The 19,075-nt window shown below is 48.4% G+C and overlaps 1 protein-coding gene across 2 annotated transcripts; it reads right to left on the reverse strand.

Annotated features, from left to right (window-relative positions):
* Positions 1–258: 258 nt before the first annotated feature.
* ENC1 (ectodermal-neural cortex 1) lies at positions 259–12,830 on the reverse strand. Of its 2 annotated transcripts, none has more exons than XM_002917207.4 (3): positions 12,693–12,830; positions 7,013–8,825; positions 259–2,851 (listed from the first exon to the last, which is right to left on the reverse strand). In XM_002917207.4, the coding sequence occupies exon 2, from the start codon at positions 8,810–8,812 to the stop codon at positions 7,043–7,045; it is 1,770 nt and encodes a 589-aa protein (XP_002917253.1). In that variant the 5' UTR covers positions 8,813–8,825; positions 12,693–12,830; the 3' UTR covers positions 259–2,851; positions 7,013–7,042. The 2 variants fall into 2 exon arrangements, with proteins under 2 accessions (XP_002917253.1, XP_034512252.1); XM_034656361.1 differs by lacking the exon at positions 12,693–12,830 and adding an exon at positions 12,062–12,340.
* Positions 12,831–19,075: the final 6,245 nt, after the last annotated feature.

Below are 19,075 nucleotides of genomic sequence, written 5' to 3' on the forward strand. Positions count from 1 at the left end.
TACCATCGCATGGTACGTGACCTTTTATATCCTAAGCTATGAATACCCCAGAATTGGGGTGTTCGGCACTGCTTAAGGAAATATCCTACATGGCCAAAAATTTTAATTATTCAAACACGCAAAACCACTTTCCTGAATCTATCTGACTCGATGGTGAAATAAACACATTCAGAAAATGTCTGAGATGATCCTCAGAAAAGGCACCAGCTTTCGGTAGATTAAATTATGTTGTATTAAAATAAAGACACACACACACAGTGAAGAGAAAATCTCTAATAATTTATTTGACCTTCAGTTTCACATTGTGAAAAAAAAATAACAGTTTTACAAAACCTCAAAAATGTAGCAGTAGCAAACAAGCACATATGAACATGAACACTTTACTTCAACTTACACAGAGTTTTGTACGTGAACCACATATTCAATAGCCAAGAGAGGGATATTATTCAGCTCTAATCACTCTTATTCAGACAGGTGTCAAGCCCAGAGAAAAGGGGGCTACACAATTATACCAGAAGTGGAAGGCTGCCCTTTGTTATCTGTTTCCACAGCAACCAGTCCACAGAATAAGAAGAACCTTCTCTGTCTTATGCCAAGGTTTTTGTGTGCACTGTGCTGTGAATTGTATTTGCTTCAAAGTGGGGACGTTTCACAGGGTGAGAATGGTCAAGTAGTGAGCCCAAATGCCTACATCAATTCAAAGAGCGGGAGTCCAGAAAGTTCCCTGCAGGCTGGGGGCCCACCCTGACCACGGCTCCCTCTGGCTCACACACGGTAATTAATAGAGGATTCAAGGACAGACCACAACTTTGAAACAGCTGCAGAAAATTCATCCTGCTTTCAGAAGTCGCGCAGTGACACACACATCTCTGCAGATTTGCATCATAAACTAGAGAGCCGTAGCTGCTACAATGTAACGCCGCTATGCCGCCAGCGTACAATCAGACATTTGCATTGCTTAGAACACATCTAGGAGCGAGCAACTGACTACTGGAAAAGTATTGTGATGCTTTTATTCCAATGGCTCATTTATTTCGGTCCAACTCTAGCCCACTTATTCATGGCACGAACGGACATGTACAATTAGTCTAAAGTATTCAGGTAAAGAGAAATGTTAAGGATTTATCTGTCACGAGACAATGCAAACACACTCACAATGTAAAAGGTTGTTATCAGTCTTAAGCCCTATTTTCTAAACTACAGTAATGTGAGAAACGTCGATGAAAGCGGTGCGAGTTGCAAACTCTGGTCTTCCCCAGGCACCTCTGAGCAAGCACCTAATTGAGTCTAGCACTAATACCTATCACGGCACATGGTTAGAAAACAAGCACTGGAACTAGCAAAGAATGTATTCACAACAGATTCCCAACGATCCCGGAAAACCTCTCAACAGGGGCCACTGCTCATCATTCTTTGGTGTTTCCTGGCCCAATGTGTCACTTCTGTGCACCAAAGAGTTCTTTTTTAGAGACTTACCCAAGGGTGAGCACTAAAGTATACACTGTACCCATGTGAATATGGTCTTGGAGAATTGCTAACACTTGCTAAATCGTACATCAAGAAGAGAGAACAATGAATCCACCAGGTCAAGCAACCTGGTGAGTGAATTAATTTACGTCTGTGACAACTCAGCTTTTTCCTGTTAACTGTGGGTGTGGCAAAGCCTTCTCACGGGGTAATAAATAAATAAATAAACTTTGGACAATGCCTTTAACCTGTGCCCTATATACAGAACTATTCCATAGAATTTTCCAGGATTTCAGGATATTACACAAAGGAAAAAACTGCAAAGCGACTTGGTCCTTTCCAAATTTCAGTAGCTGAGATTGAAGCAGGTGACTCAGATGGGAAGCAACAGGGTAGTGAAGCCTTCCCTCACCCCACGAGCCATCAGCGTCGTGACCAGAGCCCATGAAACCTCATTAAAAGTTAGTGAATCTAAGAAAAGTGATCTCCATGCTTTCTCTACCTCTACGATGTTGTTTCTGTCTTGTACTCCTTCCCTGTCTTGACATTTACAAAATCTCCCCTTCCCAACCCACCCTCTAGTTATACGCCAAATTGTAACTCCCAAGTTTTCATTTTTGTGCAGCAAAGCACTTCACAACAGCTACAAAATTGTGCAAAACATACAACCATACACACACATCCATACACGTGAAGACAATCGTAAGCATTGTTTCAGCATGCAGGCATCAAACAATAAATAGCTAAATCTATAACAAATTTCTTAACAGCCGAGGGAAAGTTTAAAGTCACTTATAAATAGAAAAGAACATCTACCAAACGCCTACCAACAATGTCCCCATTGTTCAGAACCTTCCTGGGGAGCACAACCCCTCAGAGATTAGTGGAGAGTCCAGTGGTCCTCACTCTGCAGCCGGCCAAGCCAGCTTCCCTCCTGGCCCCACAGTTGGGCTTTCAATCTCCAACAGCAGCTGGTGCGGAGGCTTCAGGCTTGCTCCTCAGAGAGGTGACAACCATTTCAAATTTTACACATAAATGGTGGAGCCCATGGAAATCAAATGCTGAATATGGTACAGCAAGGGAAAAGGGCCGGCTTTTCTCTCCCTTTGAGGGGCTGATTAACGCTGACATTAATCCACAATTACAAGACAAGGACTAGATCACAGGTTCATTCATTCATATTTAAACCATGTGCTACTTGCACTGAAAATCCCACCCCCTCCCCCACCCCCTCCTTCATGTCCAGTTAGAGAATTTACAAGGTGCAGTGCATTGTATTGGAGTCTTGTAGCAACTTCTTGTCCTTTTTCTTTTCTCTCTCTTCATTAAATTTGGCCTCTCCAAAGCAGAAATCTCATTTTGTCTCACCGAGTGACGGAGTGAGCTAAAAACAGGGAGAAAAAAAGATTCTCGTTAGTAGCCTCGAAATCTAAAAGAAAATTAAAATCGGGACAGAGCTGGTCAATATTGCTTCTAAAAGTCTTAATGACATGTTCAGCAGCAAGTGTGCAAAGATTAAGTGCATCCATGTGCATGCACGGATACACATGACTGGCTCGACAGAAACGACGGTGTCCAAAGAAACGTCTTCGTTTCTTTATTACAGCTTCAACCCGTACGTGTGCAAATGCAAACTTCTACGCCCAGGCGCTGCTATGAATTGCCACCTTCTGCTTCCAACATTCAAACTTCATCTCCATGGCCTAAACAGAGCCACTGTGAAGCGATCACCAGAAGGTCAAAAAAGATTCCTGAGCAAACCCTCCTTGCCCCATTTACCATAAAGGACTCCAAATTCAATTTATTCACCATATAGAAGGCAGACATATTAATCCTCTTATTGAAATGCATCTCTGCTACTCATTATGGCAGAAATCAGTCTCGCTTCCTTTCACACGACAGCATCGCAGGCCTCCACAGCCCAAGGCTGGAGTTTATTCTCCCAGTTCATCAGTCCGCACTTGGGGGACGCCAGCTATGGTATGCACTTATTATATGCAGAATCCACCGACGTCAAGCGTGAATATAAATTCAAGGTGCCCGAACCACAAAGCCGGCACATTTCACGGAAGCTGGTGTTTCCCCACATGACTCACCATTCCCAGCCCGTTCGTCTACTTTGACGCGGGGAAATCTTGCAGACGGCTTTTGTCTCTCCAACACTCACCCTAACTGTTCATAGAGCACGTTTCCAGCCCAGTGTAGGAATCTCATCCCTGCTGCTCTAACTCTAAGTGGAGACAAAGGGAATTCAGGGAATTCTGCTCCTTACTTGCATTGAATTCTTCTCACTTTTGTGTGTTCAGAAGTCAGATTCATTTCATGAGCTGTTTCTTTTGGCAGCTTCATAACAGTGATTCAAGCTTTCAAGGCATTCCTTAGACTGGTGTCATCCTCCCACCCCCACCTCCTGGTAACCTCTGTATCAACACGAGGCCAAAAGAATGTATTTTGTAATTGTAATAATATGAAATTTCATGATGGTGCATACTCAAACAGAAAAAGAAAGAAAAGAAAAGAAAAAAAAGAAAAGGAAGGAAAGGAAGGAGGGAGGGAGGGAGGGAGAGAGAAAGAAAGAAAGAAAGAAAGAAAGAAAGAAAGAAAGAAAGAAAGAAAGAAAGAAAAGAAAAACTCCGAAAAGGGAAGAAACAAAGCACACTGAGATCCGAGCGCCGTCCGGCTGGGGCCACACAGAGCCATGAAAATGGGAGAGTAATCAAAAGTAATTTCCTTTTTGTCCTTCCCACCCACTGAAAGAGCAGCAGGAGACAGTTAAAATCTCCCCGGTGAATGAGCTTTTAGACCTAGGGAAACTTCTTGTTAACACTGTATTAATTTGGTTAGCACCTACGTTTGGAGATCAAAGAGATGTCCCGGAAGGTTCTGCAGCTTAGGGCTGATACCTGCACAGCACCTCTTTTAAAGTCATTCCATTCAACTCAAGTGTTTTAACACTATCTCGTGTGTAGAAAACTTTAGAAATTTAAACCAACATGCTCCCTATCAGAAACCGCAAGAGTGGCTTTGATGAGGCCCACACCGCCCTTTCAGAAGGCGAACCCGGCCCTGTCCAATTCTGCTGTTCCATGCTCCACTCTGGGGGGGTGGCACCAAGGGCAGGGAGGTGGTTGGTGTTTCCCATGTGACCTAACACTTTATTTGCTTGGTTCCCAGGACTGGAAGTATGTGATTAGGCTCAAACACCCAGGATAGGGCGAATTCAAGCGTTTGCCAACATACTCTGGGCTGCGAGAGAAGGCACCAAAAACGAAGAGTAAAGATAACAAGCAGATAATAATCAAAGAAGCCTCACTTTCCTGCCACACACAAAGCTAATTCCGTGGTTGGCTAAGGTCTCAACTGAAGGAGGAAAGGAACCTCAGAGCATTGAACACTTCATATCGGCCAGACGCAGGGCAAGGTATCTTTCTCCTCTTTTCCCCCTTCATTTATCAATTCGCCCAAGTCTGACTGGGGACAGAGCTCCGAGAGACGAAATTCAAATCAGTCATTGGGCAAAGGAGGGATCTGAAGTACAGAAAGGTCCAGAGTCCACAGCTTTGAACCCGGAACCAGAATGCACACGTGGTCTCTTCCTGCCTCTGCCTCCTTACCTTGCCCCAAAGACGCCAGCCCATCTACCACTCACCATTTTGAGGTCCCACCACCAAAACTGGCAATTTTTCTGGCTCTCCTATGCAAATATATCAGTTCTGGACTAACACCAAACTTAGTGTGCTCTTAATTGATGCTTTCGCCCAGAAGGTTCTTTAAACCTGCTTGAGAGGTGAGTCATGCACGCATATCGCAGATGAAATAACCACGTTCAGAGCATGTGTTTACTCAGGATTACTGAGATGCCAGCAAGGCTGCAAAAACCAGTTTGGTTTGGGACGCTGTCAGCCCAGTCGCTCCCCACAGAGGTTTCTGACTGTTCTCGCTCCTCTGAAGGGGTTTCATTCCAAGGTTATGTTCTGTTACTAAGAACCGTGCTAACTGTTAAGAGATAAGAGACGGGAGGAGACAACTGAACCAATGAAAAAACAAAAAAGATTCACTGTAACAGGGAGGCCAATTTTAGCAGTGTTTTTAAATGAGCTGTAAGAAAGGTGGAAAGAAAAGACAAAGAAGTCAAAAATCCCTCTTTGCTTAGCTCACAAAGACTCCCCAGATTTCCTTTTTTCCCTCTGAAAGTCCTCTTCCAAAGTGTGAAACAAACTAGGGAAAACAGAGCCAAGTCTCCAGGTAATGAGTTAGTTTTCATTGTACTTCCTCCAAAGCCGAGTTTTAATTTTACTCTCTTATGATTAGTAATAAGCCCATGATTTACCAAAACAAATCAACACATTCCACGTGTTCCATGCTACACTCAGACAAGCTTAAGTGGTTCCTGGGGCCAATGCTAAAGATGCTTAACGGCAGCAAAGCGGCCATTAGCTTCACGAACACTCAACTGTGTAGGCCTATTAATTATTTGAGCCAAGAGTATTATATACTCTTAAGTACACAAGACGACCATTATGGACTCAGATATATGACACAGAAAGACAACTTTTGTTAGCCCTGACAATAGGGTCAGCCTGTCTGATTAACTCTGAAAGGCTGCAGTGGAAGGCCATCTAGATGGCTCAGTGTGCCACGTATCTGACGAGTTTATACAACGCAGGCACAACCTTTTTACAAGGACAGACCTTGATTTCCCTCTGAAGTTAATAAATGCCCTAAAGGGGGTTATCTTCCCCCCACCCAGGAAAAATTTTTAAATAAGCGATAAATAATTTGGGAGGGAACAAACTAGGAATAAACTTAAGGATTCCGTTTTTTACACCCTACTTCGTTCCAGAAAGGGTTTAAGGGATCTAAGTTTGCATATCAACAAATATCTCCTGGGGTGAGACAAATAGGAAGCTCAGGTTTCTTAAGTAGCAGTTCAGCATGGTGCTCAAGGGCTCTCTCCGGAACCAGAGTGCCTGAGTTGATTTTTGGACCAACTCTTCCACCTACAAAGCTCTAGGACCTTGGGCAACTGACTTAACCTCTATAGGCATCAGTGGTTTTCGTCTACAAAATGCTCTAGTAATAATATCTCACGAGGTCGATGTCAGGATCACGTGAAATGATCCATGTGAGACACGGCCCTACTCCAGGCAGGGCTCAGTAAACACGCGTTGGCATTATTAAACCCAGGGCAGGGGTTCTCAGCCCGGCTGTAGATCAGCATCACTAGAAAACTTTCTAAAAATGCTGATGCCTGGGACCCACCCGGACCACATGAAATCAGATCTCTGGGATGGGCCATTTTTGAAAAGCTCTTTGGGGGAGCGGGAGGTCAGTCGAGGCTGAGAACCTCTGGCTTCTCTTGCGGGTGGAGAGTGGCAGCTGTGGTCAACACAAGTGCTTTCGGGTCTGGGGTGCAAATTCTTTTTAATGGTTTCTGTAGCCCTACTTGTACAGGACGAGCTACATCGATCCCGTCTCAGGCTCCTCGGGAACTTGCTCAGCCAGCTTACCCAGGTGCATACTCACAGCCACCCTGACCTCTCACCTCACGCTCAGCTTCTTGAAGGTGTACTGTTTAAGAAGGCAGATGCTTCCAGGTGCTGACAAACGCGGTAGGAATCAGCGAGTACGGGACTGTGGTGATGCTGTTCCACACGTCTAACGTCGGGTCGTAACAGTCCAAAGTTTTGCAGCGCTGAATGCCAAAGTACCCTCCAACCACATAGAGCTTGTTTCCGGAGGCCACAGCGTGGCAGCTCATGCGCTTTGCTGTCACGTCTCCCACCTTGGTCCACTGGTAAGTCTCACTGTTGAATTTGTAAGCAGAGCAGGCAGAGAACTCCGTATCTCCCCCCATAATAAAAATCTGGTTACCCAGCACCGCTGCTGCTGTGTAACGCCAGGGCTGGGGACAGGTGGCTGGTACCGTCCACCTGTTTTCACACTGATCGTAACACTGAACCTTCGGGAGCTTGTCATGACTGACGCTGGTACCTCCGAAAGCAAACAACTTGAGTTTGGCACTCACTACTGCAGCGTTGCTAACGCCTTCTCGGAGGGGGGCCACCATGGTCCATTTGTTGGTTGTGGGGTCATAGTGTTCTACTTGCTTTAGAGAGACCGAGGGGGAGGCTGGGAGGCAGCCCGTGGCGGCTGTGTGCCCCCCGACCACGTACAGACAGTGCTTCAGTTCAGCTGAGCCATGGCCGAACCTGGCCACCAACATGGGGGCGGCTTTGGACCACTCTTCATGCAGGGTATCGTAAACCCAGACATCTTTTGAGACTCCATTTTCAGAGCCCCGCCCCCCAGTAATGTATACTTTGCAGCCAATTGCACACGCACTGAACTCTTTTCTTGGGCTGGGGATGTCAGCCTTGGGAATTATTTCTTTGGCCTTCTGGTCTACCAGATACAGCTTGTCGCACATGAAGGTCTGCCCTCCCAAGAGGAAGAGAGCATGGCCGGTCTTCCGAGGCCGGGCACAGAGGCTGGTTACCACACCATCGTTCTGCAGGATTTTTAGTTTGCACCTGATGGCCTCTTCCACAATCTCCTTGCTCTTTCTCTGCTTGGTAATGAGTTCCTCCATGGCCACATTCTCCATGAGATAAATGGCTGGCAGCAGAGCCAGCCTCACTGTCTGCAACAGCTCTGGGAGGTAGCAATAGCGCTTCTTCAGGTCATAGCTGATCCAGTTAATTGCAGACTCGTACACAAGCCTTTCATCTTCTGTCTCCAGCTCCTCGCTGGACAAGAGCTGCACTACCATGTCCTGGGGCAACTGGAGGAAATCTTCGTTCTTCCTGATGGTTTGGAAATTGCTGAGACACATTCTCCAGGAGAGTTCGTACAGCTTAGTGCACTGGTGGGCATCGGAGAGCAGCAGCATGCCCAGGCAGTTGGTGGGATGCAGATTCTTCTCTAGGAACTCTGCACACGCATCCCGGATGTCCTGAAACTCCAGCATGTCGCCAGCTTCCAGAAGTGATTCTGCATTTTCTTCATTAATGATGACCCGGGAGGAGTACGCATAGTCAAGAAGTAGCTCCAAAACCTCTGGGTGGATGGAGTTGTCGAAGTTGACCTCACTGTCCTGGCTCTCTTTCAGGCCGCCGCTGAACATGGCTTCAAAGTAGCGGCTGCACGCGGCCAGCACTGCCCGGTGACAGGGGAAGGTCCTATTCCCAGCGTGGAGAAGGACATCGGTGAAGAGGCGCTGCTGGCGTAAAAGGTTCAAGTGTGTGAGGACGCTGTCGGCGTAGGAAGACTTGTGAAACAGATAGATGTTAATGGAGCCACTGCTGGCCCTGGACTTGCGGTTCTCGTGCACACTGACTGACATTTTGTTTCCACTCCTACAACAAAAACAAAACAAAACAAACCATTGAACGTGACGCTCCTGATGTTCAGAACAGCAGAACAAAGCAAAACAAATCGTTGTGAACAGAGAAAACAGAACACTTTGCCGTTAGCCTTGCCGCCTACTGCTCGGAATAATGGATAGCCTGCGCCTGTACAAAGTCAGAGACAACCACCCATAAGGAAAGGCATTCACTGGAACACCGTTCAGCTATTTGAACACTGTTCAAAAGAAAAAAAAAATCACTGCTTGCAAGCAGGTTCATCTTGGAAAACCTGACTGCCAACTTTCAGGATACTGAAGTCCTTGCGAATGTAAGCCAGCAAAACCCAAGACGAGGGAGGTCTCACTCTCACAGCTCCCTGCCCTTGTCCAGCTGATTCACTGCAGGCCAGTTAAAATGCTGGGCTTCCAGCTCTCGTAACGCCGGGACGGGCACCAGCTTTTATGCCCCATGCAACAAAAAGCCATGTGTAAAACAAATACCTACTAATTAATTCCATTAAGAATTCCTTTAGTAAGATCCAGTCCCGGTGTATCACAGTAAATGGGCAACGTAACCTTAAAATCATAGGCTTAGGCCAACTTCTTCCATGATCAGATCTTTATTAAAATGTTACAAACAATTTCTTTTTTTTTTTTTAAAGACTTTATTTATTTATTCGACAGAGATAGAGACAGCCAGTGAGAGAGGGAACACAAGCAGGGGGAGTGGGAGAGGAAGAAGCAGGCTCATAGCAGAGGAGCCTGATGTGGGGCTCGATCCCGCAACGCCGGGATCACGCCCTGAGCCGAAGGCAGACGCCTAACCGCTGTGCCACCCAGGCGCCCCTACAAACAATTTCTAAACAGACAGTTCTAACACACCAGAGTCCTCAAAGAGCACCGATATAAACCTTACCACATACTGATCAGCAGGCTTTTGTGAAAACACAGAACAGATCCTGGCCACGATCGCCACGCATCTTTCCTGCTCTGGACAGCTTCCAAAACTAGGATTTGCACACATAAAAGGAAGAATATTTTGAGTAGCGCACTCATCGCTGCTGTTTTTCTGTTCTTCCTGCTTTTTATCAATTCTTGGAAAACCAGTTCCAAGAACAAAGGATCTATCCATCCCTCTCTTTTGATTCAACAGTGCATCCCCAGGACCATTCCTGTGTCCCTGCAAACACAGGCACGTGCATGGAAGGAGTTCAAAGTGCAAATCCAGCTTTATGTAAATCAAAAGCACTCACACCTATGTGAGTCTGTGTGTGTGTGTGTTGCCAGCCATTGTTAATTTAGGGCCACCCTAGAATTTATTTGCTGACTAAAGTACTTTCCTCTGTATTATTGAAATTATAGCAAAACCTAATGCTGTCTTTGACCTTCTTCAGTAAGTAAACTGTAGGTTAAAGACATAGGACATATCTATCACCTATCTTCAAAAACTGAATCACACGCTTCTCTCTCTTTTTTTTTTTTCTCTTTTAACCCTCTCCCTTCTGCTACTTCAAAGGAATAAAGCCTTCAAGGACCTGCCTGTCAAAGGATTCCTAGGGAAGCTGTTTACGCCAGGAGGGTAAACAACTGTGTAAGTTACAGCATCTGTTCCAAACACAGAACAGCCAGTTTTCACAGGCAGCTGAAACCTACCAGCTCCTCGTTTCCTTCAACCAGATTTTTATTTTTTTAATTTATATTGTAGCAATTACTAATAAACACAAACGAGGGATTTCCCACAGATTCACAGGCTAGCTCCCAAGCAGCACTTCCTGACCAGCTGTGGCACAGCACACAACAAAGGCAGGTGCCATCCGTGCCTGTGACACGCCGGCCACATAGCATTCGGTGATGCAACTTGTTTTCTTTTAGTTTTGGAATGTAACTTTTCACTAGCAGTCATCATGGCTTAGTGAAAGAAAGTAACAATGTTCTAGGGCTCTGGTGTTAGGAAGACAACATGAGTGTCCACAGCAACTCTAGGATAGGACAAATGGCGAGGAGCCCCGCAGACAAAGGTGAGGAGTGCCCCTGTCACCCTTCCTACCTCAAGTGCCTCTACAGTCCAGCCCATGGGAACCAACGCCCAGGGCTCTGGAGAACCACCCAACTCGACACTATGTGAGTGCACCAAGTCTCCAAAGCCTCAGAACACGTATTAGCATCCCCGATGCTCTGCCGTTGTGAGTTAGTACATTCAATCTCAAGTACTTGGAGGAAGATTTTAAGCTTAAACCTCAAAAAATGCTATGAATACTCTGATGCCTTATATAGAAACTAACAAACATTGCAAATGAGTAGTTCTGCTTTCTTTTTAAAGCCAATGCTTCCAAGGCACCCTCAAAAGCTGAATTCTCTCAAGCTGAGAGTGAACACACCTCTAGCTGAAGAATGAGGCTCCCTGCACAAGGTACATGACACCAAAGCGCCTGCACCCTGAGTGGGAATCACACGGGGCCCAGACCGTGTTTCCCTGAGCATTGGATTCCAGACGGGGTAAAACAGCATTCACAGCGAGGCTGACGCTTGAGAAAACGGTTTGTTTAGAAGACCTTAGGATATTGGATCTGCATCCCTATGCCTCCTGTGTTGATGCTCCTGCCTCCTCCAGGTTGGTGCACAAAACCAGAAGGAGGAGGCTAGCCTGTCACCTTGGATACCGTCCAGATAGGTAAGCATGTCGCAGGCAAGATCCAACATTCTTGCAGCAATACTTGCTTAAAAGGTAAACTTAAAGACCCAAGGGAAACGACTACTTTCTGGGTTAAAATTACGCAAACAGCAAGATATCAGCAGAAGCCATTTATACAGTCACAAAACACACCTTCAACATAAAATGAATCACCCTTCCGGCATTTTTTAAGCCCCCAGAGAAGTAATATGTGCATGCCAAGTAAGTAGCCAAAAAAAAAAAAAAAGGCCATTTATACTTAACCTATGCCTACAAAAAAGACGGAGAAAGGGCTGCTATTACCGTGAACATCAAAAGGGCTTCTAGTTACAGTAACTTCAGTTCACTTAATGCTCCGCACTCAAGCTCCCTGCTGCCAGTACTTTGCGTCCCGTCACACCTCCTTAGGTTCTGAACCTGGTCTCAATGCACTCATAGGAGAAACTAGCAGATTTTCTTGGCCATTTACCTTATTGCTAACAATGGAACATTAGAAAGACACTGTTAACAAGAAAACCAACTGACCATACAGCCTTCTTTAACACTTGCAACCCTCTTCGACACGCGGACCATACCTGTGAGGGCAACCCGAAATTACACGCTGAACAAGTTTCAAGGTCGTCTCCACCACGCCCACCACTTCCTATCCTTTGAAACTCATTAAGGTCACACCAAAGGCCAAATACTTGCAGAAGAAATGGATTTCTCAGAAAATTTTCATTCATTCGCCACAGACATTCCGCCGCAGTGAACGTGCCCTCGTGAAGGGTGTGTGCGCGCGGGCCCGGCGCTCCCCTGTGCCGGGCAGCGTGGAACGCGGGCCGACAATCCCCGGCGCTCTGCCCTGGGGGCTGCCAAGTGTGAGGCAGAGCGACAGCCACCCCCAGCGAAGCGCCGCTTTCGGCCGAGGAAGGACACTGGTCCTACCCCGCCTCGGCTCTCCGATCCCCAGCAGCTCGCCCGGGGGCCGGCGGCGAGCCGGACGAGAGGAGATCCCTCCGGCGATGGCCAGCGTCTGCACGCTGTGGGAGGGCAGCGGCGGCCACCGAGGTCTCCGCCCCGAGAGCAGTTCCCCCACCTCCGCCCAAGCCGGAGTTCCAGCCTCCGGGGCGAACGCACGCCTCGGGCGAACACACCCCCGCAGGCCAAGCGGCCCCGGCCAGCGGCGCCGGCCGCAACAGGTCCAGGGCGGCGGGGAAAACTTACGGCGGCCGCGACCGGCGTCAGCGCACGACCAGCTGGGTTCTCTCGCCTAGGTCACCGGGCGGGAGGCGACAAGGCGGACGTCTCAGCCCCGGGGAGCGGCGGCGACTGCCTGGGCGAAAGGAGCGAGCATGGGGCGCCCGCCCGGGAGAGGACAGCGCCTCGCGACCCGCAGAGCGTCTCCCGGAGCGCGACTCGGGAAGGTAGGGCGAGCCTGCGGCTGCCGGCGCCGCGCAGGGAGGCTGGCTGTGCACTCCGGGGAGGGAACTCGAAAGCGCTGGTGCGCGCCGGCGGCCGCCTGGCGTCTGGACTCGGTCTCCGCAGCGCCACCGCCGCGCCGCCTCCTCTCTGGCTGCCCAAGCAGTCTGCGCCCAGCGACCGCGCGCCGGGCTATAAGCGGCGCGGCGCGGCGGGAGGGGAGGGGAGGGAAGAGGAGGGAGGAGAGGGTGCGGATGCAGAGTGACACCAAGGGAAGGAGGGAGGAAGCGCGTGAATGCCGCCTGCCGAGGAGGAGGAGGAGGAAGGGGAGGAGGAGGCGACGGGGGAAGAGCTGGAGAAGAGCGTGTCGGGGGAGTTATTCGAGAGAGGAAGCGGGGGAGGGGGGCTGCGGAGAGTGGAGAGAGACAAAGCGGACGCCGTGCCTAAAGCCACTAGCAGCTGCAATCCTCAGGGGCGGCGAGTAGAACAAGTTTGGCCGGGTCGGAGTGCCTGCGCCTCTAGCCCAGCCCGGTTAAAGGACAGCCCCGGAGCTGAGGGACCCTCCGCGGCGGAGGCGCCTGGCTGCGCTCTCCGCGATGCCGGAGTCCGCGAGATGCTCAGGAAAGGGGAGCGAGGGGGCGAGCTGGGTGTCCGCCGCACGCGCCCTTGGCGGAACACCTGGAGCGGGGAGCGGGGCAAGGGCTGGGGCACAAGTTTGGTCACTGCGGGGACACTGCAGGTTGGGCATTGCCGGGACATCGGGTTTCTCGCTGGCGGAGGGCAGACAGACTCTAGCCCTTGGCGTTTCGCCTGCGTACTACCTCCCCACCCCAGCGGGTGCGGCACCAGCGACCGGACTCTGCCCCACGCAGCAGGGAGCTGCAGCCGCCGAGCGCTGTCCCGCGGGGCGCGCACCACGTGCTTCGCAGCCAATCGCGGCCGGCGCTTGATTCAAAGCGAGCTGCTCAAAGGAGCGGCCACGCCGCCCCCTTTCCCTAGAGATACAGCCTCAGTCGCCCTCTCGGGCTGGGCCCTTCCTGTCTTTTATCGCTCTGTTTTGTTAGTTTGGAGTTCGGCAAAGAAATGACCCAGGACACAAGTTTGAAGCGCCGCGTGCCGGGGGAAAGGAAGGCAATTCGAAAAATAGTCTCGCACGGCGATCACTCTTGACGAAAGCCATTATTGATCTTTGCACTAAGGGCTGTATTTCCACTGGGACCGAAATTTAATGCTTGTTTGGTTTTTATTAGATATTTGGAATAAAATCTGTGACTGAACTGCAGAGACCACCGTCCCAGCCGTTTTGCAGGTTAGGAAAGTGAGGCCCAGGGAGATGGGATTGTCCAGCTCGAGGTCACACGACCGCTTAGCAGAGGCTGGGCTCTGCAGCTCGAGTAGGGATCCACCGAAGAGTTTTCTCCCTTCCCCAACTCCCCCACCTCCTCGCTTTCCTCTACACACTAGATGCAGGACTGGTTTATGGTTTAGGCTGAGGGGGCTCCACCTAGCGCTCCGGTGTCCAGACACTGCCTCAACCAAGGCTGTCGGTGCTTTATTCCAACCACACTTGTCTTTACCCCGGTCCCTCCTGGTATGCGCTGAGAAATTTCGCTCCTTGCAAGCAAAGAAAGACAGTGCCCTCTGAAGTCCTTTGTTAGCATTAACTCGTCAGCCTCACCGTGAGACTTTACAGATCTGTTTCATATTTAATTTTTGAGGTAGACTCTCAGCCCCAGACTGCTTAACAAAGCCAGAAACAGCTGGCTCCATTAACAGTAAGAATCACGCGTAGCGATTCTGGGGGTTCGCCAGGTGAAGAGAGGAGCGGGGCAAGCCGACCCTGTTCCTGAAGGAGATGTGGATAAAAACCCAGACGGAACGTATAGCAACGCTGTAGACGCCAGAGATGGGTGCTGAAAAGGAGGGAGGTGGAAATGTGGAGCTAGTACACATCTGTCTTTTAAACACCTGTTTCCGTAGCCTGTGGCAATGTGCGGAGGAAGCCCAGTGGGGCAAGCTCAAGGACACCTCCTAGAAGCGCTTTGTCCTTGTTGTGCGCTCCAAGTAAGCCCGTTGCTTTGGAAGACCAGATGGGAATGTCCTCCTTTGGGGGAAATGTTCTGTTTAAATGAAGAAATAACACTTTTTCTCACTGAGAAGTCTTTCTTACTTCGGTCCCTTAGCACAACTACGTGGCACTGTACCTAGATGATCCTGCCGATAAGTAAAACACGTGCCCAGCTCCGTTGGGTGGCTGGCGGTTTTGTCACAGGAAGCCACTGAGTTGGGAACAGGCAGTCTGTTTCTCTTGCACCTTCCTCACCTGGAAAGGCAGTGTCCTTCACCATGGGGACAGCAGCATCTGTTCCTCCTTGCCCGGGACTCTGCTAAGAGGGCAGGGGGTCCTTGTCATCCACGGATGCCATTTTCCTGGTCTTTTCTCCCTAATGTTGCCATCTTTCTGGGCTTCAAGGAAAGAGACGGGGGGGAAAAGTCGTAGCTTTGGGAGATCTTGAATTGTGTTCAGTGACCATTGGCTTCATCTGCCTCAGGGAGATAAGCAACAGGAGGCAGGGGAAAGAAATTAGCTTCTGGAGGGTGTAAGAGTGGAAAACATTTTCCTGCTGCGAGACAGAGGAACTAAACTTACATTTGGGGGAAAATGTGTGTGCTTTCAGTGACCTCCTACAAACCACACTGGTTTGCTTGAACCAATGTCTGACAGGCTTTCAGGCCTGTGGGCCCTAATGTTTATTTCACAGCTGAAAGGGATTAGCAAGTTACCTTATTTCTGACCACAGCAACTCAAACTGTTATTATCGCAGCACCCCTCAGCCAAGCCTAAAGGTAATCCTTAACACTCTGCTCCCAGGATGAGAAGGTGAGCAAGCGTGGATGTGTATGGGAAGAACTCTCTAGACAGGCCTGTGATCCAGCTGGACAGCCATACACATAGTCGATGCCTGAGTCATAAACAGGTCAGGAAATGCTATGGTTCTGTGTCGTACAGCGACCACCACCCGACTCAAGATGTTAGCCCATTCCCATAGGCCCCCGGGAGCTGGTCTTCGCCTCTGCCTTGTGACACCAAACCAAGGTCTCATTTTTAATGCTATTAAGAAGCTGAGCCCAAGGCTTTGGCCTTGTTATCTCCCTTAACAACGTTATTTTGTTAGGCTGCAAAATAAGCCGCACGGGGTTAAATGTATTAGCTGCCTTCAAACCTAATTTATCTTCATTCCTTCCTAATTTACACTCGGGCTGAATTAATGAGAATGATTTAATTAACACAGTGCGACCATGGTACCAGGGCCAGGACAGCTCAGGGGATTAGACCAAACAGTGGGCTAAGCAGCTGCCATCCTGCCTCCTGTGGTTCCCCCCCGAAGCCCCACCCAAATTTCAGACATGTTCCCTGCCAGTCTTCCAAGTGTCTTCTTTGTTCTTTGATCCACTTCCTGAATCTGTGTGAGGAAAATGGCACTGTTTTCCTTCCTCGCGTTATTTCTAAGAGGGCTTCACGGCTGTGGTCTGTAGAATCAGTGTGGCAGAGGGGCCCAGTGCTCACCGGAGATTTATGCTCTTCCTCCCCCAGTGTCAAGTTTGTGCTGGGAAATGGACACCGAGCCATGGACAGAAGCCCCTGGCTGCGCTTGTCCTGGGATCAACACCTGTGGAAGGAAAGGGAGGGAAGGAAGCAGAATGGGCAAAGGGAGTTTAGCTGGGATCCGATCTCATCTGAGACCTTGGGTGGCCCATGGTGAGCCTTGGAGTGGAAATGACCCTGCAGAGTTGTCCCCAGTAGAAGCGAGAAGGCCAGGTTTTATATGGTTGCTGAGTACATCACCCAGCGAAGGGATCAGGGCTTGGTCAAGGCGGCACTCTTCCACAGAGGTCTCAGTTCTGAAGAGGGCAGGTGGCTGAGTGCCTTCTGCTGCCAGCACCCCCAGCAGCTGGGGGAAGAAGTCCTTCAAGGACTTGAGGAAGGAGTTGAGGGACTCAGCGCAGTACCCACGTCAATACTTTCCCTTGACAGAGATACAAACCTAGAGAAATGAGACCTCAACTCCTACCAGCAAGCCTCTTACTTTCAAAAAGAGGGGATTTTTTTTTTTAAACCTGGCTATTTATTAAAAAGACAAGGAAAACTAAAGAGTCAGGTAGTCAGTACGAGAAGCTATCAACGTTGTATAAGTCAGTTGTTTTTCTCTGGGAACAAACAAGAAGTCTGAACTGATAGTTTCCTAAATTTTGATTTGCTGCCTTCTGCATTTATGTCTTTTCAACTGTATTCATGTTAAATATTTGTTATGATAAACCTTGAGAATATTCCTAAAATTGTATCCGAAATTGACATGGTCATGTTTAAAATTTCAGTTGCTTCCTACATCCATTATGTGTGTTACCTGTATTTTGTGAATTACATTGGACTGTAGTATTACTTTTTAATTTCAAATTCCCATTGTTCATGGCTGATCTATACAGATACAATGGACTTTTGTATTATGATTTTTTTTTAAAACATCTAGTTATTTGAGAGACAGTGCACATGCCCCCATGTGAGGGGAGGGGCAGAGGGAGAGAAGCTCTAGCAGCAGCCTCCAGGCTGAGCGGGGCTCCATCCCACGACCCTGAGATCATAACCTGAGCAAAAACCCAGAGTCAGGTCACTCAACCGGCTGAGCCACCCAGCTCCCCTGTATTATGACTTTTAATAGAAAGTTGTGTGTGAACGGGAATTTGTGTCCTTGGAGGGCTGAGCCAGCCAACCTGTTGAACTCTGTTCAGAGTTGTTACAGCGGGAAAATTGACTCTTCCTTTGAGACACTGTCCATCACCTCGTAGGGCCCCAGGTGACATTGCAGGGGGTAGACAGTTTAGTGAAGGCCCACGGGACCGCGGAGGGATACATGAGTCACTTTTCCTTGGTGTTAGTCTATAAAGTCTGGTCGTCAGTGAATAGAGCAACCAGGGCTATGTGTGGTTTTTCTACTCCGGTGCCCTTCAGCGCAGTGATCTTCACAGTGATAGATTTAAGGGTCAGAATTTTAAAGCAGCATTTATTATTTTTTCTCTGATTATAAAAGCAATACGCGGTAGAAATTTGGGGGGGAACAGAAAAGTAAAAGAAAATTAACTGCAAACCCGCCATTTGGAGGTAATGACATTTGGCATTTCAGTTCCAGTCTTTCTAGATCCACATAGTATCTGATTTTTAGCAGTTAAATGGTTAAGGGCAGAGACTAGAATCAAGCTGGAATTTCCGCTTCTACACGCACTAGCTGGGTGTTGGAGGGGCAAGCATTGTAGCATCTTGGTGCCTTAATTTCCCAGTCCGCCTAGTGAGGTCAGATGAGCACCTGGCTCGGAGCATTGTTTTGCTGATTAAATAAACTAGCATATGTAAAACACACAGAGCAGTGCCCAGCTTGTGGTGAGTGCTGCCTAGGACCTGCCTTTCTGATTCCTTCCTAAGCTGTTTAAGGAGAATGGTATTCCTACAACCCTATAGCTCTGTGCTCTTAACCCTCCTAAATGAAAATGCCTTGAATCTGTATCAAAGTTCCTATTTCTACATTTGCCCAGTGGCAATGGCTTAAGGGACACTTCCTGACTTGAACGAAATTACAGACTCTGTTTGCAGTCTGTGTTTGAGGCTCTGCTCCTCTTACACACCCAGGAACCTGACAGCATGTGCAATGAAAGCTCAGATTCATGGGATTTGCCTTTGTGCCTCCTTCCATCTCTTATTGATACCGTCTTCGTGTTTTATACTGGGGCTGTCGGTCTTCAGTTGATGATGGAGAAATTATTCTTTACTCTCCACTACCTTAAGAAGCTAAGCTGCTGCAAAGGGACAAGTATTGAAGAAGCCACACATTTTAAAAAGAAGCAGCTAGCTATATTTAGAAGGTAGCCTGGCCCACACAGAGCGTGGGTGGAATATAGGCTCCTACTTTTTCCTGCCCTGAAGATCTTGTGGGGTGTACTTGGTAAACGCTGTCTCTCATATATATCAGAATCACACTAGGCTCTGTGGGGTGTGGCTTTTTACAACTCAGGGGCATCTTAAATTATTCCCCACCCCCTATTTTCCATAATCTTTGAGTGCCCCAAGGCTCCTGGATCTAAACTCTTAATTTGTTCTAAGTAATTACATTAAAGAATTGACCGTTGTTCCAAGCAGT

The sequence above is a fragment of the Ailuropoda melanoleuca genome, chromosome 3 (genome assembly GCF_002007445.2).
Source record: "Ailuropoda melanoleuca isolate Jingjing chromosome 3, ASM200744v2, whole genome shotgun sequence".
Lineage (NCBI taxonomy): Eukaryota > Metazoa > Chordata > Mammalia > Carnivora > Ursidae > Ailuropoda > Ailuropoda melanoleuca.